This window comes from Emydura macquarii, unplaced genomic scaffold (assembly GCF_026122565.2).
Source record: "Emydura macquarii macquarii isolate MOO-44397 ecotype Brisbane River unplaced genomic scaffold, CSIRO-AGI_Emac_v2 contig_737, whole genome shotgun sequence".
Taxonomy (NCBI): Eukaryota; Metazoa; Chordata; order Testudines; family Chelidae; genus Emydura; species Emydura macquarii.
In genome coordinates, this window is record NW_027130874.1 from 1 (window position 1) to 23,469 (window position 23,469).

General features: G+C 61.8%; 1 protein-coding gene across 1 annotated transcript in view; it reads left to right on the forward strand.

Annotated features, from left to right (window-relative positions):
• Nucleotides 1-957: 957 nt before the first annotated feature.
• LOC137149373 (alpha-2-macroglobulin-like protein 1) overlaps nt 958-23,469 on the forward strand; it is a gene marked incomplete at its 5' end in the record, with an annotated part of 28,804 nt that continues 6,292 nt past the window's right edge. Inside the window, 25 exons of the mRNA XM_067542873.1 lie at nt 958-1,147; nt 1,567-1,729; nt 2,241-2,293; nt 2,799-2,819; nt 3,642-3,795; nt 5,296-5,380; nt 5,588-5,711; nt 8,128-8,242; nt 10,886-10,995; nt 11,260-11,424; nt 11,969-12,199; nt 12,673-12,736; nt 12,862-13,007; nt 13,416-13,565; nt 14,490-14,711; nt 16,744-16,834; nt 17,862-17,961; nt 18,765-18,990; nt 19,254-19,380; nt 19,618-19,739; nt 20,207-20,258; nt 20,809-20,883; nt 21,287-21,463; nt 22,890-22,971; nt 23,245-23,401. Coding sequence (XP_067398974.1) covers nt 958-1,147; nt 1,567-1,729; nt 2,241-2,293; nt 2,799-2,819; nt 3,642-3,795; nt 5,296-5,380; nt 5,588-5,711; nt 8,128-8,242; nt 10,886-10,995; nt 11,260-11,424; nt 11,969-12,199; nt 12,673-12,736; nt 12,862-13,007; nt 13,416-13,565; nt 14,490-14,711; nt 16,744-16,834; nt 17,862-17,961; nt 18,765-18,990; nt 19,254-19,380; nt 19,618-19,739; nt 20,207-20,258; nt 20,809-20,883; nt 21,287-21,463; nt 22,890-22,971; nt 23,245-23,401 — 3,202 coding nt within the window. The remainder of the gene's footprint in view (nt 1,148-1,566; nt 1,730-2,240; nt 2,294-2,798; nt 2,820-3,641; nt 3,796-5,295; nt 5,381-5,587; nt 5,712-8,127; nt 8,243-10,885; nt 10,996-11,259; nt 11,425-11,968; nt 12,200-12,672; nt 12,737-12,861; nt 13,008-13,415; nt 13,566-14,489; nt 14,712-16,743; nt 16,835-17,861; nt 17,962-18,764; nt 18,991-19,253; nt 19,381-19,617; nt 19,740-20,206; nt 20,259-20,808; nt 20,884-21,286; nt 21,464-22,889; nt 22,972-23,244; nt 23,402-23,469) is intronic.

Sequence of the window (23,469 nt, forward strand, 5' to 3'; positions counted from 1 at the left end):
AGTCAAGGTATAGACAGTATAGACAGAAGCAGCCTAGGGCACCGGTGGGGGGGCTGCTCGATCCGAAACACACGGGACAGTTACGTTCTCCCCGGGAGCTCAGTCCCTGGTGCTGGGTCCCTCTGGTCCCCCTTGTCCTGCCCCTCCCAGAGGTGGGGGGGTGGCTCTGCAGTTAAGGCCTTGGCTTGGGGCACAGGAGATCTGGGGCAGTGCCCAGCTCTGCTACAAACGTCCTGTGCGCCCTGGGCCTGACACTGACCCTCTCTGAGCCTCAGCTGCCCTGTGAACCAGGGGCTGAGAATCCTCTGTGGCCGACGGCTCCCGTCAGCCTGGAACCTGCTCGGCCACAGCCTGTCTCTGGCTCCGTGTCTGGACGCCCCAGCGCGGTGAGGCTCAGTCTGGGCTGGGCTCCAGGCACCATTGAAATAGAATAAAATTATAGAGCAACGAAGTGCGTTAAACGAACGTCTCAGCCAGAACCAGGGAGTGGCCGGAAGGTGCAAAAGCTAATGAATGGGTCCTGCGCGAGCGGGCGAAGGTCCCGGGGTGCAGACTGGGTTGGAGGTGGGGCTGGGGTTTCTCTAAGCCGGTTACCGGCTCCAAAGGGTTCAGGGGCTCAGAACAGCCACAGACTAACCAGCCTCCCCCTGCCAGTCACAGGGGTCCCTTCCGGGCAAGCCGAGCAGCCAAGAGGCCCGGCCTGGATGGGGACCGAGCTCCTCCCTGCGCCCCGGGGGCTCCCCAAGATCCACAGGAGGCAGGCTGGGGCTGGGGCTGGGGCGGGGGGAGGAGCAGGGCGGCTTGTCCTGTCCCTGCCCTGTGGCGAGGGAGAAGAATCAGCCTCCAGCACCTTCGACCCAGCTCTGTCCCCGGCAGGAGGGACACTCAGAAATCAGTCACCCCCGATCCCCTGGGCTGTCCCCTCCCATCCCTTCCCCCCCGTGTTTCCCTCCCCAGGCACTATGTGGTGGTGAGCCCAGCCGAGCTCTACCACCCGCACACGGGGACGGTGTCAGTTCATCTCAGCGCCCTCAACGAGACCGTCCGGGTGAGCGTGCGGCTGGAGAGGGGGAATGGGACCAGCGCCATCACCCTGCTGGAGAGAGAGGTCCAGGGGCCCCGTCTGCACGAGAACGTGCGCTTCCAGGTGAGCCGCCCGCAGCCGCCAGCACGGCCCGGGGCACTGCCATGGGCACGGCGCCCTTGAGCGCTGGGTCTGCAGCCCCAGCCCAGCCGCAGGCCGGGCACGGGAGGGCTCAGGGGACTGGCCGTGCGCAGGGAGCTGCTCACTCACTGGGCAGCTGCAGCCGCAGCCCTCGAGAGCGGCCCTCAGCAGTGAGAGCAGGAGGGAGCCGGGACGGGACGGGTGCAGGGACAGAGGGCGCCTTGGCTTCCAGCTCCATCGAGCGCCCTTTGTCCATGCTCCCTCCCATTCACAGTCCTGTGTCTGGGGCGGTTGTAACGGTGACTCGCAAACACCACTGCCCCTCCCCACGCGATAGCAGGTCTGCCCCACGCCCAGCCCGTTCCAGCCGCTCTGGCCTTGTTGGGGTTTCCCGTGTGCAGGTCCCAGCCCCGTCCGGTGGGGAGCAGGAAGTTGCAGAGCTGCACGTCTCCATCCAGGGAGATTCCCTGCAGTTCTCTGAGCAGAAGAAAGTGCTGGTGCGGGCGCTGGAGCCCGGGACCTTTGTGCAGACAGACAAGGCCGTCTACGTGCCGGGACAGACAGGTGAGAGGGCAGGAGCTGCTGGAGGGGTTTTGAGGGGCCAGGCCCTTGGGATGGACTCCCGGGCTCTGGGTACAGGATGGTGCCCAGCAGTGGGTACGGAACTCTCACTACGAGGTCCCCAGCTGCACCCGGCCCCAGGGGGAGGGAGACCCAAAGCCTGAGCCTGTTTGGGGCCTGTATGGACTGAAGTGGGGGTCTCAGCCCGTCCTTGGTGACGGCCCAGACGCTGCAGGGGCACCGATCGGCCTCCTCTGGCAGCCTCAGCAGTGAGGCCGGGGCCAGCTGGGCCCGGGAGGCCGAGCTCCCCTCCAGCCGCCCAGGGCAGGGCCGCAGCACGGTGGCAGAGGGCAGCCAGGGGAAGCCTGGGCCGCCCTGCACAGCCTGTGCCATTCTGCGGGTTCGCAGAGGCCGCAGAGCCCAGGGCGTCCGGCTGGCTGCGTCCCCAGCTGGGAATTCACTCGGGCAAACGTAGCCGGGGCTGATCCCTGCCTCTGCGTCTGATCCTTTGCAGTGAAGTTTCGAATCGTCCGTTTGGACAAAGACTTCGTTCCCAGCAGCAGGAAGGTGAGCGCAGGGGCGGGGCTGGGGGCAGGTAACAGGCCCTGGGGCACTGAACTCGGTCGCTCTGTCTACCCAGGAGGCCACGCGTCCAGTGTGAAATCAGACCGTCTCTTTTTGAGGGGTTTCCCCCATTCATCCCATGCTGTTGTCTGGTGTCAGACTGGGGACGCCATTCAGAAGAGTGCGTCGCTCTGCCCCCACCAGCGTGAACTCACACTCGCCGTGTGTGCAAGTCATGCCACACGGACTCCACACGGACAGACAAGCACCCACCGCCTGTATCCACCGTCGCAGGGAGGGGCGAGAGCTGCAGCTTCACGGTCCCGGCGTGGGCAGGGCTGTGGGCTCCCCGTCATCTCCCTGCTCTCGGTCACCCGCGCTGCTGCCCGTACGATCCCCCACGGCCCCACAGACACCCGGCCTGGGCAGGTCACAGGCAGACGCCTGGGCACTGTGGGGTGTTTCCTGCCCCTCTAACCGAGCCCTCTCCTGTCTGTTTGCTTTGCAGCTGCCCCTGGTGACCCTGCAGGTCAGTCTGTCCCGCTCCAGCCTCCTCCTCTTCCTGTCTGGCTCCTTCAAGGGCACCAGGGGGTGTTCAGTGGGGGGGAGTCCAGAGGAGTCTGGGCTGTGACCACAGTGTCTGGCAAATCCAGCCCTAGACCCCTGGGCCCTGCTGTGGGGTGCAAAGGGTCCCAGAGCCCAGGGCATTGCTGGGCTGGGCCACATGGGGCAGGGAGGGGACATTTGTGCCATCGGGTTACGCCCTCCCCACCCCGAGTTTGCAGAGTCTGGGGCTGTCTGTCTGGGGGGCAGGAGGGTTTGGGCCGGGTTGGGATCCTTGCCTGAGTCACTCACCTCCAATGTTCCCAGCCCCCGAAGTCTGGGTCAGGCCAGGGGAACTCAGCGGGGAGCTCCCTGGGGACCCTCATTGGGGAAGGGGAGGGAGGGTCTCTGGGAGCTGCAGAGGCAGAGGGGAGGGGTGGAGGTTGGGGGAGGCTTCACGGGGGGAGGAGGACAGGGAACATTACCCCAGAGGGCTAGAGCTGAGATGGGAATGATCCCTACGGCCTGTTCCCTGGGCTGTGTCCAGGCTGATGAGGTGCCTGTGGGAGATTGTCCCTCCCCAGAGGTGGTGCCCTCAGGTCAGGGCTGAGGGGCGCTGGCTGGGGGCACCATGTGGGGGAACTTGCCCAGCGGCTGCCCGGCGGTGCCTGCTCCAGGGATAAAGAGAAGGATTTGAGCCCCCGGCCGTCGATCCAGCCCCCGTCAACAGCAGGAGGCGCACTCGGGGGCTGACGGGAGAAGCCATCTGTGGGGGGCAGAGGCTGAGCAGGGCGTGTCCGTGTGCCAGGATCCCAGCGGGAACCGCATCGCCCAGTGGCGAGATGTGACTCCGCAGCAGGGCATCGTGGACCTGTCCCTTCCGCTGTCTGCAGAGCCGGCCCTGGGGACGTACGCCATCGAGGCGGAGGGGAGGAGGCACTCGTTCAATGTGAAGGAATACGGTGAGCAGCGGGGCACGTGTGGCGGGAGGGGATTCATGATTCTCCTTGGGGCAATGTGTCTGTGGGGCTCCGTCAGAGGGTCCCTGGGAGCTCAGAGCCCTGGGACTGTCCCAGCCGGCCCCAAACTGTCCTGGGCCTCAGCCACCCTGTGCCCACTGCTCCCAGCACAGGGCACTGGAGGGGGAATTCAGTCTCCCTGCCCCCCCCCGTCCCTGCCCCACTGCAGTGACTTCCGCCTTTTTTCATTTGCGGGCCCCTTGGGAAATTCCCTGTGGAGGTGCCGGCTCCTCTGGAAACCCATTGCCGGTGGGAATAGTTGATTGTGTCCAGTCAGTTTTCGGTCTGTGTCTTTGACGGAAAACGCACTGAACAGAATTCAACGAGCGATGCTGCGCGCTCGGCCGGGCATCGGAGGCAGCGCAGAGGGCGCTGAGCTGAGCTGAGCTGAGCTGAGCTGCCGGCTGCTCTGGTCCGACAGCCCTGCCGGGGTCGGCTGAGGTGAGTGTGAGCAGGGAAAGGGAGGCAGGGCTAGAAACGCACGGCGCCCGGGCCCTGGGGGAGGCCTTAGGTCAGCAACCCCCGCGCCTCCTGGGGGTCAGACACCCTCCCCCGAGCCCCCCAAATGCCCCTGCTACCCCAGCCCTGACTCTGTGCCTGGTGCAGCCATAGACAGAGGCTCTGTGCCCCTCCTGGAGGGAGCAGGGATCACGGGGGACAGAGCCAACCTGAGGTGCTGGGCTCTCTCAGCTCCCCCCTCCCCCCTGTTGATGGTTTTAGCTGATCCCTCTCCCCCCCCCCTTCCCAAAAGCTCCTTTGGCTCCTGAGGGGAGGGGTGAGAGCTCTGCCTGCTCCTTCAGCAGCTGATTGGCTGCTCTTCCCACAGGAGGCGGGGCAGTGGGGAAGGCAGCCAATCAGCGCTTGCAGGCGGGGCTGGAGGTCGGGTAAAGGCCGGACCGTCCCACGTCTCCCCTGAGGGCCCCACCTGGCGGAGCCGGGCACTGGCCGAGGTGGGGATGCTGCTCCCCACAGCCCTGGCCTGCCCAGCGCCCGTCACCGGGGCCACGGGGCGCCGAGGAGCTGAGTCTGGGCGTGGCGAGAAGGGACTAGCCCCGCCCCCAGGCCGAGCAGGGGTCTCCGCACAGGGTCAACTGCTCGTTCCCTGACCAATCCACGGCCTGGGGGCTGCCCTGCCCTCCCGCCCCTCTGCCCCATGGCCCCTGCCCAGCGCAGGCCCAGCCGTTCCCCGGGCACCGAGCAGCCTGTCTGAGGGCAGACATCCTGCCCCAGGGGCTGATGGGAAGCAGTGACTCTGTTAGTCCCGGGCTCTCGTGGTCTCCAGGCCATTGTTAGTCGTCGCCATGGCAGCCACTTGGGCAGGGACCACGAGATGCTGCAGGGGTGAGGAGATGCCCCAAAGCTGCCAGCTATCCTGAGAGTCACAACAAGACTCCCGAGCCGGGGCTGTGGGTCCATTTCACCCTGTCCCTCTCTGCCCCCCAGTGCTGCCCGTGTTCGAAGTGACCATCGAGCTGCCCCCTGTGGTGACGGTGCTGGATGAGACGATCTCGCTGCGAGTGTGCGGCCCGTGAGTGTGAACCTAGCCCTGCCAGCCAGTGAAGGGGGGGCCTGGCACCACCCTGGGCCTGAGCCTGCCCCTGCCCCTGCCTGCCACGTGCTCAGCCATGGGGCTCACACTCCCACCCAAACCACCAACACCCCCACATGGGAGCCCCCTGTGAGCATCGGCCCCCCTCACCTCCCACTTACCCTCTCCCTCCCCTCTGCTAAACAGATACACCAACAGGAAGCGCGTCCTGGGGAGGGTCCAGGCCAGCCTGTGTCGGCAACACCACTCCTCATATATCTGGTGGGATTATAACCCAAATAAGAATCTGTGCATAGAGCTCACTGGCCAGGTGAGTGCGCCTGGGGAGGGCGGGTGAACCTGGCATGTTGCTGGATGCCAAGGGGGAGGGGGTCGCTGAGACTAGCTATGATGATGCTGTACATTCCCCTGGTATCTTTCATCCTGAAACGGTTTCAAAGCACTTTGTAGACTTGGGGGCCGGCTCTCACCTTCAGTGGGGTAAGTCAGTGATTACTGTGGAGAGACCCTGGTGTAAAACAGGTGTCAGTGGAGGTGAATCAGGCCCTGGAACCCTAGGGGTTCCTCAGCTGGGGTGGGGGTTGGGGGCAGCTGTCCAGCAGTGCACAGCAGCAACTCTTCAGGATGGGGAGAAGATTAAAGGATCCCACGAACCTGCTGTGATGTGTCCCGTGTGCACAGCAGGTTGCAGGGCTGCACCCAGAGGGTCAGGCTTCTGTAGCAGATATGGACTGGCTACAGAGCTCCCACAGTGTAGAGATACAGCAGAGATGTGGTCGCTATAAGACCCTTCAGTGCACTGCCAGGAATGGCTGTTGTGAGGTTAAATATATTACACATATCGCCACCTAAGGGATGAACCTCTGAAGTACCTGGCATTGGCCACTGTCGGAAGACAGGATACTGGACTAGATGGACCATTTTTTTGAGTCAGTGTGGCCGTTCTCATGTATTCACCCAAGTGTTCTGAAGAAACTCAGATATGAAATTGCAGAACTACTAATGGTCGTATATCACCTATCACTTAAATCATCCTGTGTACCCGATGACTGGAAGGTAGCTAATGTCATGCCTATTTTTTAAAAGGGCTCCAGAAGCAATCCAGGCAATTGCAGCTTGGTGAGCTTAACTTCAGTTTCAGGCAGATTGGTTGATACTATAATAAAGACAATATTTCTCAGACACATAGATAAACACTCTGTGTTAGGGAAGAGTCAACATGGCTTTTGTAAAGGGAAATCACGCCTCACCAATCTATTAGAATTCTTTGAGGAAGTCAACAAGCAAATGGACAAAGGTGATCCAGTCGATGTAGCGTACTTGGACTTTCAGAAAGCCTTTGGCAAGATTCCTCACAGACAGCTCTTAAGCAAAGTGACCAGTCATGGGATAAGAGGGAAGGTCTCTCATGGATCAGTAACTGCTGAAAAGACAGGAAAGAAAGGGTAGGAATAAATGGTCAGTTCTCAGAAGGAAGAAAGGTAAATGCAGAGTCCCCCAAGGGTCAGTACTGGGATCTGTGCTGTTCAACATATTCATAAATGAGCTTGAGAACGGGCTGAACGTGAGGTGGCAAAATCTGCAGACGATACACAACTATTCAAGACAGGTAAATCCAAAGCTGACTGTGAAGAGCTACGCTGGGATCTCACAAAACTGGGCGAGTGGGTACGAGTCAGTGTGTGAGTGCAGTGGTTCCTCTTTGGCCAGGCGGGACATGGCACCTGAACCCACTTGGCCTGGTGGGCTGTTCGACTGTTACTGGTGCCCGGGGGTCTGATGATCCTCTCCACTCTTACGTCCGTCAGGGGATCAGGAGGGGAACGTAGGCCGGCCTGCCCACTCCGCTGCGTCCCAGCTCAGGCCATCAAGCTAGATGAGCCGGATCAGGGTTCGTCATCTCCGGCTGTGTCCTGAGCTCCTTCCTGCCTCTCCCGGGTTTCTGCCGGCTTTTCAGCCTGCTGGTCTGGCTGTTTCTTTCTAGGGTGTTGTCCCTGAGCAGCTCTTCAGCAGCTCGCTGGCCTGAGTTCCCCCCTCCTCCAGGCCTGCTTCCTCTGCTGGTGCCGCCCCGCCCTGCCCCTCTGCTTCTCCGTCCTTTTATCCTCCCAGCTGCGTCCAGGCTGCCAACCAGCAATGGCCGGCCTGGCAGTGCCTGTGCTGCCCTTCGGTTGAGGGCCAGCGCGGGCACATACAGCTCATGAGACTGGGCAACCAAACGGCAGGTGAATGTCCATGTTGGTACCTACAAAGCAGTGCACATTGGAAAACGTAATCCCAGCCGTACCTACAACATGGCAGGGTCTAAATTAGCTGTTACGCTCAGGACAGAGATCTTGGCGTCACTGTGGGCAGTTCTCTGAACACATCCGCTCAGTGCGCGGCAGCGTCAATGTAGTGAACAGAACGCTGGGCACCACGAGGAAAGGGATAGATACTGAGACAGTAAATATCACTCGGCTGGGATGGGCACGAGTGGCCAGGGCCTCCTTTCGCAGCTCCTCCAACGACAGCAGCTCCAGCCGCACAGCGCCCCTAGCACCACGCTGGGACACCGCAGTCAGGGCTGACTCCAAGGCCAGAGAATCCCCCACTGCTGCTTTCACCCCCAGGCTTCCTTTGAGTGTCTCCCCTCCAAGTACTGACCAGACCCAGCCATTAGAGACCAGCTGAGCTGACACGTGCCGGGCCTGGCTGCTGCTAACCAGACTGTGATTCTCTCCCTCTAGACTGAGAGGAACGGCTGCTTCTCCAGAGAGGTGGGGACAGCTCCATTCAACCTGACCCGCTCTGGCTACGGGATGAGTCTCCAGGCCAAGGCGTCGCTAGTGGAGGAGGGAACAGGTGGGACCCAACACGTACTCCCGTGCACAGGCATCCACAGACACACGCCCTCATCCTCAGACACACACTGATGTGTGCAGCCCCATGCACACACATGCACTATTGAACGCACACACAAGCACTCATTTTTCACCCATGTGGTGAGCCAAAATCTGGGGGGGTTGCAGGCTGTTCTAGGGAGCAGGTGAAATGGCAGGTGGAGGCAGGGTCTCTTTGATGCAGTTTTGTTTATTTACCAGGAAAGTGCCAAGTCCTGTTTTCCTGAACACAGGAGGAACCGAACAACAGGAGACCGGGTCCTTGATGGCAGCCCCAAAGCTCAGAAATCCTCCCTCTAGGCTTCTGTCAGGGCCACAGGGCTTGTCCAGGCTGCGTCTGCAGCTTCCTTCCCTATCTGCGCACCCCCACCCTGCCCTTACCCCAAAACCGATTAGCCAACGAAGCCTCCACCCAGCTAGTTGTAATTCCTGGGCGGAGTCGCATGTGCCTTTGTTAAAGGGGCTGATGTAAAGCAGCTGAAGTGTGTTTACGGCTGTCTTTACCGCAGGGCGGCAGTTTCATGCACCAGCCTCAGGGAGGTTTGACCCAGCCTGTAATACGCCGCTGAGCACATGTACACACGGCCCACGACAGTGATCTCCGGAGGCAGAGGGGTCTGATACACATGTGATAATGTTGTTTCTAGCCCAGCTGCTCTAGAGATGGGCCCAGGGGGCAGCATTTGGGGGGTTTGGGCCTAGGGTTCGGTTTGGCCCCCCTCAGTGACCGAGCCCTCATGTGAGCTCAGATCTGGACCCAGAGCCGAACTCCCCACAGCTGGCGCTGCTCACAGCCGGGGTTCTGGCGGGGCTCATCTAGCTGACATGACGAACTTCTCATCTGCTTCGCTGCTTCTGTTGCAGGCTGCTCCCAGCCAGGATCTGGCAGGGATTCCCCTGGCCCAGGTACAGCCGGGCACAGCCATCTTCCTCTGATGTGTGCGGTGTTGTGTTTGGATCTTTGGAAGTGACTTGCACTCAGAGAGAACCAGCAGCCAGGGACACAGAGAGATGTAAACACACACAGACAGGGCCTTATTCAGCTACTCTAAGAGCAGACAGAATGGCTGAGCTGTCCTACAGTAGTCTAGCTCTGTTAGCTATGGCAAGGTGGCAGGACATAAAATGCACAACATGCGGCATCAGCTATTGTGAGAGACGGGACTCTGGGCCAATGATCTGATCTGGTACCACAGGAGGCAGGATGCCGGGCTCGATGGGCACTGGTCTGATCTGGGACCACGGGAGGTGGGACTCCAGCGCACATAATAAAACCACCCAGACCGAGTCAGGTAGACACTCTCCAGCTGGATGTGCCCCTCCCAGGAAGACACTCACTTGCTTCTGGATAGACCAGTTGCTGCAGCGGTTCCCTGGTCGCACAGTCGGCTTGGCTTCCCAGCCTGAGCTCATTGCTAAACTCTGGAGGTGGGGGCTGGGTGTGGGGATCCTTGTGAGATCTCACCCTGCTGTGTTGAAGTGTCCCACTACGACTCCACTGTGTGTGTGTGTGTGGGGGGGGGTGTTATTGTCTGGCATCTCCCATCACCTGTCATGTGCAGAGAGGTCTCTTGGAACTGAATTAACATCACAACCCATCAGGGCGCGGCTCAGCAGTTCCAATCTGTGCCATGTTGGCTCAGGCCTGTCACAGCAGAGCAATGTATATCACACAGGGACTGCGCTGTGAGCCATGGTCCCTCCTGGGAGGTCCCAGGACGCGGGGCAATGGACAGAGTGGCTCATTGTACTCAGTGGCGTCTCCTGGTGCAGGACAGCGGGAGGTTGCCCAGCCCAGGAGCCGCGTGGCCATGAGCCGCCCTCGGTGATTATTATTATCACTGTTATTGCCAGGTGGCTTTATACTGACATGAAAATGAACTGATTGTGGGCCCCACCACCTCCTCTCAGAGGAACCTTCCCACAAAGACTAAACCCTCTCCCGCGGGTGGCCTCTGGGTTTGGATTGAGCTGGCACAGACTGCAGAGAAGGGCCCAGCCTGTGTCGCTGGGTCCTGAGTCACTGCAAGTGCTAATCGCTGAGCAACGAACCTAGATAACTTCACCTTTAATCCATAAGAACCTGATCTCCAGAGCAGCCGCCTCCCATTTGTCTGAAAGCTTTAACCGTGGGGTGGCGAAAACGTTACCCAACATGTGCTGACCTCAGGGATGAAACAGCTGGAGGAGAGCGGGTCCAGAACGGCAACGGGTCCCTGGGCCCTGCTGAAAACAGCCTTTCTGGGAGCACGCCCCTGTTCTGAGAGGCCTGTGTGCGGGGTCGGCTCTGGGGCCATTCAGTAAAGAACACTGCTGGGGAAAAGAGCCAGGAGACCCTGCCAGCAAATGTCAAGGGGCTGGTTTGGGATTGAGCCCCATGGGAAGGTGAATCTAAATTTTCTAGTTTCCAGATTCCCCAGGAAAATCCTTCTCTGGCCCCAGTTTAACCTTCCAAATCCTCCCCGAAATTGTGCCCTCCGGTGCCACGCTAGAGGGGTGAGAAACGGCTGGGCGGCTTGTTGTGGAGGGAAATCTGGGAAGCAGCAGCCTGAACTCGGGTGTCGCTCCCGGCACCTTCCTCCTATCGTCCCTCCCACTCTGCTAGGCGTGGAGCTCCACGGGACCAAGAGCTGCACCATCGTGTCTGAAATTGCTACCGTGACCTTTGAGGAAGCTGACGATATCTACAAGGCTGGGATCTCCTACACTGGCGAGGTAATGAGATTACCCGCAACCTAGCTCACCCCAGCACGTGCTCACCCCAGCAACCACCGCTATTCCAGTCGTGCCCCCATACCCATCCCAGCCCTCAATCCTACCCCCAGCACACTCAGCTATTCCAGTCTTGTGCCCGCCCCATCGTGGCTTTGCCTACACGCCTCAATCCTGACCTCCAGGACCCCGGCTGTTCCAGGCCTGCCCTTTCTCAGGAGGCTGCACCCCAGAGTTGTGCGTCTCCCCATTTCTCTCTCGACTCAGATGCTCCTGAGGGCGGCAGACGGCTCTGTGCTGAAGAATGAGAAGCTGCAGCTCTTTGTTCACTATGGAGACGTGCAGAAGAACGAGACCTTCCTGACGGACGAGTCTGGCAGAGCCTCCTTCGAGCTGGACACCTCCGGCTGGACCTGGACGGTCACTCTGACGGTAGCAACGGGATCCGAGCCCCAGAGGGGACCCTGCTCTCCTGCCTCTATTCTTGTTTCTGTGATTTATAATGTTTATTTCGGTAGTGCCTAAGGAGCAGCCAGGATCGTGGCCCCATTGTGCTAGGCGCTGTACGCACAAACCGTCCCTGCCCCGAAGAGCCTTCAGGCTGAATAGACAGACAGACGGACCCCGGGCAGAGAAGGGACACAACCCCCCAGCACAGCCACCAATGGGGTGGCGCAAACGGCATCTCAGTGCCCCACTTGTCTTCACCTTAATGTTACTGGTGGGGTTAGGCTAGGACGGTCGCCCCCTGCGGGCTGCCCTGGCACCTTCGCCCTGTGTACGAGGCACCAGCGCTGGGCCCAGCAGCTCAGGGGTGCATTGCCGCTGTGGCTGCCCCATTCAAACCTTCTGACGGGCGCGGGGCCTTGAGGGCGAGCTCAGTCAGCAGCATCAGAGCCCGCCCTGCCCGGCAGCTTTCCTGTCCTGTGCCGGGCGCCTGCCCCCGGCGATCCCCATCGCTCTCTGCGTCCCACAGGGGAAGTTCACGAAGGAGATTCCCAGCTCTGTGGATGAGAGAGTCTCTCCCAGCTACCGGGATGCCATTCTTCACCTGGAGCCCTTCTACTCCAAGAGCCAGAGTTTCCTGAAGATCCGCTCGCTGGGAGGGGAGCTGCCCTGCGACCGGGCCCAGCAGCTGCAGGTGGATTATGTCTTTGCTAGAGAGTCGCTGGGGAACGGGTCCGAGAGCCTGGATTTCATCTTCCTGGTGAGCGCCATCCTGGGAGACTAAAGTGTGTGTGTGTGTGTGTGTGTGTGTGTGCGTGTGTGTGTGTGTGTGTGTGTGTGTGACAGCGCGAGGTGCGCAATCCGTCTTGTGAGCCATGACAGACCAGCAGGGAACAGAAGGTCCCTGTGACCGACAAGGGCTGGGCTAGATCAGGACGGGGCATCTCCCCTTTCCCCACGAGGAGGTTCTGGGTCCAGTCTGGCCCCAAAGCTGGGGCTGGCTACCCCGGGGGGCTGGGCACCGGGATACGGGACTTTCTCCCCCAAGGGGCGCTGGGTCCACTCCAGCCCCAGGCTGCTGGTGTCTGAATGTCCTCCCCCCGCCCACCCCACCTCTGCGGGCTCAGCGCATGGGGGGAGAGGCTGCGCCCTGCCCTGACTCCTGCGTGGCCAGCCCCACGTTTTTCAGCTGTGGAGAGCGTCAGCTCCGTGACTCCGTCTCCTCCTCCGCAGGTCGTGGCCAAGGGAGCCATCGCCAGGACCCTCCAGAAGGGGCTGGACCTCAGAGTGGGGGCTGGTAGGTGGCGGGGGAGGGTCTGTGCAGGGGTGAGGGGGGATTGAGCCCCTGGGCAGGGGCCGGGCTGGGGGAGGGGCTCTGCCGGCTGGCCCTGACGTCCCCTGTGTGTTTCCCACGCTCCGTAGGGCTGAAGGGCTCCTTCTCTGTGGAGCTGCCTGTCGGCGCCGACCTGGCACCCTCTGCCAAGGTGCTGGGTTACACGGTGCTGCCCGACGGAGAGATGGCTGCCGACAGCGCCCTGCTGCGCGTGGCCAAGTGCCTCCCAAACAAGGTGAGCCGGGCTCGGGGCAGAGGAGCCTCTGGGGGGGAATCGCTCCCTGCCCCACAGCTGGAGCTCTGACTAGGGGCATGGCTGGTGCCCTCGGCCCCTCCCTTCCCCGGCCTTACAGCAGCGCCAGGGTTGTTGCACCCCCATCTCCCCCCACCATGCACGCTGCCCGGCGTGTCTAGAAACAACTGCAGCCCCAGGAGCCGCCCCACGGGGGCACTGAATGAGCCTGGGCTGCCTCAACTCCCCGCTCCAGCCCCCAGCCCCGACTCCCAAAGCACCAGCCCTTCCGCCAGCGGGGCCTGGGCCAGAGCGACCTGGGTGCCCACAGCTGGGCCCCTGCCAACCCTGCCCGGGACTGTCTCCTCCTCCCCTGGGGTCTCCCCCACGTGACGCCCTGTGCCCCCGCAGGTGAAGCTGGCCTTCTCACAGGACCGGGCCCTGCCGGGCTCAGAGCTGCAGCTGCGGGTGCAGGCTGCCCCCGGGTCCCTGTGCGCCGTCCGCGCCGTGGATCAGAGCGTGCTGCTCATGAAGCCCGAGGCCGAGCTCAGCGTGGACACGGTGAGTCCAGAGCAGCTCGGCCGCTCGCCCGGCCCCCCAACATGTCCCCCCCTCGCAGGCAGGGGCCGTGCAGAGCCGCTGGGGGACGGGCCCTCCAGGCCACCTCTCCCCAATCTCAGGGCTGCTCCCATGGCACTTGACACCCCGAGCTCTGTAGGGTCCCCGCTTGCCTTGTCTGTTCTCCTATCAGCCCTTGCAGTGTCGTCCCCCCTCCCGACACCCCCACCCCGGCTCTGGCTGGGAACAGGGAGCTCAGAGCTGAGATAGTGGCCGGGAAGCGGAGCTCGCTCTCCAGGGCAGAGCTGGCCCCGGGGCAGGGGCAGGAGAATTTCCTGCTCCCCACGTACAGCATGGACAGCTGGCCAGGTGCATTGTGGGAGGCTCCAGCTTCCCCCGGGAGCCAGGATTGGCCCTGCCTGGGTGGTGAGAAGGAATCGCCCTCGGCCTGGCGCTGGCGCTGCCGTCAGGGGCTCCCGGGCTCTGCACACGGCCAGTGAAGCCTCCCAAGCGCCGTGAGGCAGCAGGGACAGGACTCAGTGGGCCAGGGATGACCCACACGTCCCTATGTGCTGCCGCCCTAGGGCAACCCTCGACGAGGACCCCCCGTGATGCAGACAGAGTGGGGGAGGGGGCACTAAGAGCCCCACAGAGAGAGGGGGCACCTGCCCTCCCCCCCACAGGTTCTCCCAGTGCGTTGGGAGCCGCGGGTCCCTCTTGTAGGGCTGGGTGGGGGAAGGCACAGGGAGAGGCCCCTGCAGGGTGCGGGGGCTGGGCAAGTGGGTGGAGGTGTCCAGACTGGGGATGAGGCTGGGGCGATAGGGGAGGGTTGTGGGGTGATGCGTTAGTGAGGGGAGGGGCAGCAGTTGGCCCTGGGGTAGCTCGTGTCTCGGTTTCGTGGCTGATGTTGTCTGTTGTTATCTTTAGGTCTATGACGTGCTCCCCCATTTTCTGCAAGGAGACTATCCCGCTGCGGCTCGAGACCCTGATTCACCTCATTGTGCATATGTCCATTGGAAGCCGGAATTTCCAAGTTCCTCAAGTCTAATTCCTACCTTCCATAATTTCCCGATGGACTTTTTCCAGAGGAGGAAAAGACAGACTAGCAGCTGGACTCCACCTCTGCTTGACCCCTTCAGCCTGTTTAAGGTAGGTTACCCCTGGCCGTGTCTCACGCTGCTTTGTAGCCTGCAAGGACTAAAATGGCTCCGATGCACCCAGGGCTGCTGGCACCCAGGGGCGATGTCCCAGCCTAACGCTCTGGCCGGCTCTAATGGTCCCCAGGGACGCTCCTAGCAAACTCAGGCCTGGGATACACCTCACCAGCCACCCCCAGACACGTCCCGGGCCCTGGGACAGATCCCCTGGCGTATCCGGAGAGCAGCCATACCCCACCCCGCCCACTCCGGGGCACTGGGATGTTACAGGCGGGGCTGGCAGCGCCATCTCCAGTTACGGGTGCCTGGCACTTCCCGTTACAAGTTACAAGTTTTCAGTTCTTGTCACTTTCTCAGACAGAAACGGTTGGGTGTGAAATGTCCCGAGCCAGGCGTCTGCCTCAGGCTGAACTTTCTGAGACGTTTCAGCTAAAACAGCTCAGCAGTTGCTCAGCCAGGGAGGAGGGGAAAACACCCGTTTGACCACGATAAAATAAACTGACTGAGAAGCTCCCTGCCGCGGAGCAGAGACTAGACCCTTGGCCGGGAGGTCGCCGGGGGTCAGGGAGGTGCCCTTTGCCTTCCCTGTGAAATTCAGCCCCCTTTGGCTGACTGGGAAGCCCTGGAAGTGGCTGTGCCCACAGGCCAGCAGGGCTTGGAGTTGGCTGCGTTATTCTCCGAGGAATCCCTCTGCACCGAGCAGGCTCCATCCCCGGCAGTTGCCGACCGGCCTGTGCGCACCTTCCCCCCGGCGACTGAGCCTGCTCCAGTCCGGGGCTGCAGGGCCTGAGCTGGTTTTCCTGAAATTGCTGCTCCCAGCCAGCGGGAGCTACGGCGGCTCTGGGTGCGGAAACGGAGCCCCCGGAGACGGTGCCTCCAGCGCGTCCACTGCACCCCTGCCCCTACCAGGCAGCCTGGAGGAGGAGGAGGAGGAAGGCACCTGAGTGAAATGTGCACAGGGGGCAAGGAGAGGGAGAGGGGATGGGGAGAGGAGGGGCAACTTGGGGGATGGGGAGGGGAGGGGCAGGTGGGGGATGGGAGCAGGGGGTTCAGGGACTGAAGCTAAGAGGAGTTGGGAGCCCACATCCCCTTTTGCAGACCTCGCCCTGCGTCTGCAGCGAACAGACCCGCCAGCATCAGGAGCTGGAGTCACGTTCTCGAGAGCCACTGGCATCCTGCCCCGCCGGGGGAGGGATGGACGACCCTCTTCCAAAGCCCTGTGGGGCTGGGAGCCAGCAGACCAGGGCTCTTGGCCCAGCTGGGGGTGCTCTGAGTGACGGCAGCCTCCCCAGGGCTTGGGATCCTGGTCAGGCGGCCACCATGCAATGGCCCATGGCTCGGCCTGTCCTGCCAGGAGGCCGCGTATGGCCGGGCAGCACCGGAGTAAGAGACGGCCCCTGCCCCCAAGAGCTCCCAGTCTGAGCAGTCAAAGGGAGGGGACGGAACAGGGGAGATGGGACCGGCCCAATGTCACCCAGCAGGTCGGTGCTGAAGGGAGGAACAGAACCCAGGTATCCTGACTCCAGCTCAGTGTCCCAGCCTCCGGCCCACAGGGCCCGTCATGGGACACAGTGAGGAGCAATGGGATCCAGCCACGGGGAAATGTCACGGGATAACTTCCCGACCGGGAGATGTGAGAGGCTGGAATCGTCTCTGGAGGAGGCTCCTTGCTTGGGACTTTTAACGCTAAAGCCAAAACCCTGGGAAGAAGTGGTGTAAGGGACAGTCCTGCCCCAGCCCAGCGGGACGAGAGGGTGGAGAGAGGAGCCGATGGCTCTTTACCATCTCTGACCTCTGTGACCCCATGCCTCAGTTTCCCCATGTACAAAATACTGACCCTCCCCCTTTGCTAAGCCAGTTGTAGGGTGCTGGGCACGGCCCTTGTCTAAGTGAATTCTGCTCCTGTATCGCTCTGTTGCTGTGTGAGCATTTAGCGTTTCAATGGACACTGACAAAGGGCATCGCGCCGCCTCCGATGCTTTTCCTGCTCCTGACGCTTTTTCCTCATCTTCCTTCTCTCCCAGGATGCGGCTTTGAAAACTCTCACCAACACCAACACCAACACCAGGAAGCTCTGTGAAAGTTCAATCTCATTTTTTCCTAATGGTATGAGAGGTGCGGCTGGCGCGCCGGGCCCTGCATTCACCTCACCATGGCAGTGGGGACAGGAGCTTCCATCCCTCTTGATTAGCAATTCCAAACGCCCTCTCAGACGAGACGGCCCCCAGGGGCTCATGGGCCAGGCCTGGGACCTGGGTTCGGATCCTGGCTCTGACTCTGCCCTGGGCAGTTCCATTGTTCTCAGTGGGGCAGGGATGGGGGTTTTGCCGTTGTTCTCAGCGGGAGCTGGGCAGACGTGATCATCTGACCCGTCCCATTCAGCTCTGCTCCTCCCCTTCCACTGTCGGCTTCGAGCCTGGGCCTGCACTTGCCTGTTGGGGAGACGGAGCCCAGCCTCCTGCGGGCACCACCCCGATGCCCATTCTAATCACCCTGCGCCACGTGGGGGTGACCGTGGCATCGCCGGGCTCCCTGCCTGTCTCTCGGCAACTCTAGCCCAGACACACTCGCTTCTCTCGGACAATGACGGCGTTTCTAGCACCAGCCCCACGCGCTGCCCTGGGATGTGAGTCAGGCTAGCTGGTCATGGAAGCGATCACATGGGCCCTGCAATGCCCCTCGTGGTCGGTGGTTGCAGTAGAAATGCCCTGAGCCGTGCTAGGCTCCATTTCCAGCTGCTGAGTGTGGCTAATGATTCTACCTGCCTGGCCAGCGTCTGTGTGTGACGGGCTCTGGGAGTGCGACGTAGGATTGACGCTGCTCAGGGGCAACGCTGGCACTGAGCACAGGTGTCCCTGGCTCCCACCAACATGCTGAGCCCACTGGTGTGTGCTGCCCCTAAGACACCCCCAGCCGGACCCCCCCAAACCCCAGCCCTGCCACTGGCTGCTCCCCACTCAGGTCACGCACGGGTCAGTTCTCAGCAGAAGAGGCTTTTGGTTTGTTCACAGTCACGGTTGCCATGTTCAGTCCCTGAAACGTCCCAAAAAATCCAGACTTGACCAGTGCAAACACACGTGAATCATAGCCTGGATCTGCCCCCACTGTGGGGTTCCCTCAGCCCCCTTTGTATCTTTTCTAGTGGTCCCTGAGGGGGAAGCCTGGCCCCCACTGAGCAATTACCTGCCAGCGCCAAGTGCGTACTTCCCAGAGACCTGGCTGTGGGACCTGGTCCCTGTGGGGTGAGTGAGGAGCTGTCACAAACCTTCCCTACAAAGCGGCCTCCAGGCCAGAGCCCCTGAGGCAGTAGCTTCCAGCCGTGGCGCACTTGCTGGGCAGGGCTGGCTGCCGCCGTGGGGCTGGGTCCTGCACCCTGCTGCCAGCAGAGAGGAACCCAGCGCAGCAGCAGGGAATAAAAAGTCCCTGGGCCGTGGGATTTGTCTCTTTACAGATGTGACAAACCCACAGAGGGGGGAGAGGGCTGGGAGCCCAGGGAACTCCGTGACCCTGTGTCTGGCCAGCAGGGTTCTCCCCCGCCCTGCCCCAGCCATTCCCTGGTCCTGACACGTGGCCCTTTGTGGTGTTTTAATTCCCACGCAGTGCCCGGGAGCTGTGGCGCTAAGAATGTGGGAGGGGTTTGAACCCAGGGAGAGGCCGTTGAGGGTGGACATGGGGTGTAAGTGGGAGAGGCGGGGGATCCCGAGCAGGGGGTTTGAGGATGACTCCCAACAATAACACCCTGACAGGGAGACGTGTCCAGCTATGGAAGGGGGGGGTCCCCATCGCGTGGGACACTGAACCCAGCCCGGAGAGCCCAGGGCAGGGAAGAACCCTGCGCTAGCTGGCGTGGGGCGGAGGAGGGGATGAGATGGGGGCACCGACAACTCTTCCTCCGATGTCTGGGACTGGCCTGTTCTGCGCAAGCGGCCCCAGGGCCCCAGCCCCCAGGAGTGTCGGGCAGAGACGTCTCTGATGGCTGTGCTCGTGGGCACTTCCCAGGGGCTGGCCGTGTGTCTGATGCTCTGTTTTTGTCCGTCCCGCCCAGCGAGGGGGGCTCCAAGGACGTCCCAGTCTCGCTGCCTGACACCATCACGGAGTGGAAAGCCGGGATGTTCTGCACGGCAGAGGTGGGCTTTGGGCTCTCCCCCACGGCCACCGTCACGGCCTTCAAACCCTTCTTTGTGGAGCTGGCGTTGCCGTACTCCGTGGTCCGGGGAGAGACCTTCACCCTAAAGGCCACCGTCTTCAACTACCTGCAGCAGTGCATCAAGGTGAGCGGCGCCCGGGGCTGAGCTGCTGGAGCTGCTGGGGCCGGTGACCTGGGGCTGGGGGCTGGGCCGTGGCGGAGGCCGACGAGTGGCCCCGGCAGTCCCTGGATGTGACCCGGACGCTCCACAGCGACCCCGTGACCACTGGGCTCAGCACATCGCGGTGAGCGGGGCCTGAGCCCCAGAGAGGCACGTCTCGGCCTGGAGCTGGGACGTGTGAGCGCATCCCCCACAGCCCTAAGGGGCTCCTGTGTTGGGTACCACAGGTGCGGGTGATGCTGGCGGAGTCTGCGCAGTTCCAGGTGCAGGTGGGCGAGGACGGCGCTTACACCAGCTGCCTCTGTGCAGACGAAGGGAAAACCTTCCAGTGGGAGGTGACGGCGAGCAGCCTGGGTAAGGGGCGCTGGGGCCGGTGCTGGGAGGAGTGGGGGGAAGGGAAGGGCTGGTGGGGGGAAGGAAATCCCAGCAGGGAATCCCCTTACCCCGCACTTGTCATTTCACACAGTCACTGCTTCCCTCCATCAACCCCCCCGCGGCCTTCTCTCTCTGTTCTCCCCTTTTCTCGCTCTCTCTCCCGCGGGGAGGGGTGCTGGGGCTGTCTAAGGGGGCATCTCCTGCCTTGCTCCGCAGGGGAGGTGAACGTCACCGTCAGCACCGAGGCTCTGCGCACCGAGGAGCTGTGTGGCAACGAGCTGGCCGTGGTGCCGGCCCAGGGGCGAGTGGACACCGTGATAAAGCCCCTGCTGGTCCAGGTCAGTGTCTGGTCGGCACCATCTGGGCAGAGCGGAGGGAGATCGGGTGCCCGGGTCTCACCTCACTGGCTGGAGGCAGAGATGATGATTCTTGTGACCTGCCACAGAAAATAATCCCCCAGCCCCACGCCGTCCGCGTCCCTGACCCCGACCTGCACTGCCCCGACACGCGGCCTCGCCACAGCGAGATGAGGGAGAAGGCGGGAGACCTCTGGGGCAGATAGAGACGGGTGTTACCCCAAGGGGGGCAGCCGGGAGTGACACAGGAGCAGTTCGAGGGGGCGGGGGAACGAGCAGAGGGAAGCTTCGCGGTGCAGAGGAGGAAGCCGCGAGATCTGCTGGGCTGAGAACCGTCTCCCCTGGCGCTGAGAGCGGGATGTGCCCAAGCACTCCCTAGCAGGCCCTGTCAGACTGTGACGTGTGTGGTCCATGCTCCTGAGCTTCTGTCTGATGCTCCTTCCCGACAGCCGGGGGGGATCCTGGAGGAGAAGTCGCACAGCTCCCTGCTCTGCCAGGAAGGTAGGATCCCAGCGCCTGTCCGCGGCTCAGTGGGGTCAGTAACACAGGGAGACGCCTCAGCCGTATCTCGGCGCTGGCCGGCCCAGCTAGGAGAACAGGAGCCACCAGGCGGTACTGGACCTGAGCAGGGACCGTCCAGGCCAGTGTCCTGCCTCTGACAGGGTCAGGACCAGCTGCCCAGGGAAGGGGCGCCCCTCGTGGGCAGTCAGGGAACATCGGCCATAGACCAATGGCTCGAGCATGGCTGGCTCCTGCTCCCGACTCGCATGGGGACCCTGTTGTACCAGCTCCTCTTCCCTGCAGCCCCCCTGTGCGTATGATGCTCCCTGCAGAGCTTGTCACACCGGCTCTATGGGGCCCGGGGAGGAACCGAGTCCCACACCACAAGGGCACGTCTGTGTCATGGCGGGGGAGCTTGGCATTGAGAGAGGGGCTGTGACGGGGCGAGGGAGCCCCGAAGGGTCAGAAACGGAGGGATCTGATTGGCTGGAAGCGGGGACCGGTTCCCGACAGGCCTGTAACGTTGTGTCTTTGCCTTCATGTTATGCAGCGTCCGAAGAAATCTCCTTGCAGCTGCCTGCGAACGTCCTGCCGGGGTCCGAGCGCGCCCACGTGACTGTGCTGGGTAAGGAATTTCCCTGCCCCATCCCTGCCAGGGCGCCAAGCCCTTCGGCCAGCCCATCTGGGCACAGCGCTCTGATCAGAGACGCCGGGGCATCGCGGATGGAAAGGATCAGTGAGGTCTAGTGGGTCCCTGGGGCCGGGGCAGGACTGGTCCCTGCAGTCTGTGCTCCAGGGCCTCGTGCTGCCCCAGCGAGGGGCCATAGACTCACGCGGTGATGTCATGCACCAGGGCATTGGTGTCATGGGCTATTCATCACCGTGTATCCATGTAAACCCACCAGGCCTGATCTGAACTGGGGGTGCTGGGCCCCCGAGTGCCTGGGCTCCAGGGACGTGGTGTTGGGGACGGGGCAGCTGTTGTGCAGTCTGGTCATTTTCTGCTCCCCCGACTCCCTTGGTGCCAGGAGACATGATGGGCACGGCTCTGCAGAACATAGACCGCCTGCTGGCCATGCCCTACGGCTGCGGAGAGCAGAACATGGTCCGGTTCGCTCCCAACATCTACATCCAGCAGTACCTGGAGAAGAGCGGGCAGCTGAGCCCGGAGATCAGAGACAAGGCCCAGGGATTCCTCCAGAGCGGTGAGTGTCCTCCCGCCCCTCCGCCCCAGGGCATGGCCGGGGACCTGCGACCGCCCTGTCCATGCCACCTCTGGGGCACAGGTTCCAATCCAGCCCCAGATGAGGGCGCTGGCTGGCTCTGGGGGTCGGGGAATGGGATCGTTTCCGTCTCGTTTCTGGGGCACCAGTTCCAGTTTTGGTCAGCTGGAATGATCTGCAGGACGGGGTGGATTGCACCCTCAGCATGTCAGCAGATGACACGAAGGTGGGGGAAGTGCTAGATACGCTGGATGGCAGGGACAGGATACAGAGCAACCTAGACAAATTGGAGGATTGGGCCGAATAATTCTAATGAGATTCAACAAGGACAAGTGCAGAGTCCTGCACTTAGGACGGAAGAATCCCATGCACAGCTACAGACTGGGGACCGACGGGCTAGGCAGCAGTTCAGCAGAAAAGGACCTGGGGGTTGCAGTGGAGAAGATGGTGAGTCAGCAGTGTGCCCTGGTTGCCAAGAAGGCTAACAGCATATTGGGCTGCATTAGTGGGAGCATTGCCAGCAGATGGAGGGAAGTGATTATTCTCCTCTATTCGGCATTAGTGAAGCCACATTTGGAGTATTGTGTCCAGTTTTGGGTTCCCCACTACAGGAAGGATGTGGACAAATTGGAGAGTCCAGCGGATGGTAACAATAATGATTAGGGGGCTGGAGCACAAGACTTATGAGGAGAGGCTGAGGGAACTAGGCTTGTTTAGTCTGCAGAATAGAAGAATGAGGGGGGATTTGATAGCAGCCTTTAACTACCTGAAAGGGGGTTCCAGGAGGATGGAGCTAGGCTGTTCTCAGTGGTGGCAGATGGCAGAACTCGGAGCAATGGTCTCAAGTTGCAGTGTGGGAGGTCTAGGTTGGATATGAGGCAGAACATTTTCCCTGGGCGGGTGGTGAAGCACTGGAATGGGTTACCTAGGGAGGAGGTGGAATCTCCATCCTTAGAGGTTTTTAAGGCCCGGCCTGATAAAGCCTGGCTGGGATGATTTAGCTGGGGTTGGTCCTGCTTTGAGCAGGGGGTTGGACTAGATACCTCCTGGGGTGCCTTCCAACCTCATCTTCTATGATTCCAGCCCAGGCCCAAGTCATAAGGAATTATGCTGCAACAGTCATAAGGACCGTTTGCCTCAGGGCTTCAGTGAATAGGAGACGGGACCTTCCCCTCTAGGGGCGCCAGTTGGGGTCCAGCCGCAGGTCGGGGGTGCTGCAGGGTTTGGGGGATCAGGGCCCTGTTCAGCCTTAACTCCATCCCCCCAGTCAGACCATCCCCTGCAATCTCTGAGTCTCAGTGTCGTGGGGGAGGGGAGGCTAGGGGGACCCACAGGACACAGGCTGGGGTGGATACTAGCCCTGTGGCTGAGCAGATCCAGGACTCGCTGTCTCTCTCCCCCACCGCAGGGTACCAGCGCCAGATGCTCTATAAGCGCAACGACGGCTCTTACAGCGCCTTTGGGTGGAGCGACTCCTCGGGCAACACCTGGTGAGGGGCCGCACGGCGTGGGCGAGTCAGGGGCTCTGGGGGGGCAGAGCTACGTGGGCTGCAGCCTGACCCCAGCCCCTCTGCTACCCCAGTCCTGTTCCCCACACAGCTCTGCCCCACGTAGCGTACCCCAAACCCCCCGTTCCCGTCCTGGCTGCCCTGATAGCTCTGCTCATCCCCCCCAATGCTGACCCCCAGCCCTGGCCCCCTGATCCCTTCCAACCCCCAGCATCTCCAGCAGAGTGTCCCTCTAACGGGTCTCTGCCCGCTCAGGCTGACGGCCTTCGTCCTCAAGTCCTTTGGCCAGGCCAGACCCTTCATCTTCATCGACAAGAAGCACCTAAAGGTCGCCCTCAAGTGGCTGCAGCGTCACCAGCTGGAGAGCGGCTGCTTCCAGAGCGTGGGGAAGCTGTTGAACAACGCCCTGCAGGTGGGAGGCTGGGGGGACGGGCTGATGGGGTGGGGGAGGAGGGGACACGCTGAGGAAGGGGGAGAAGG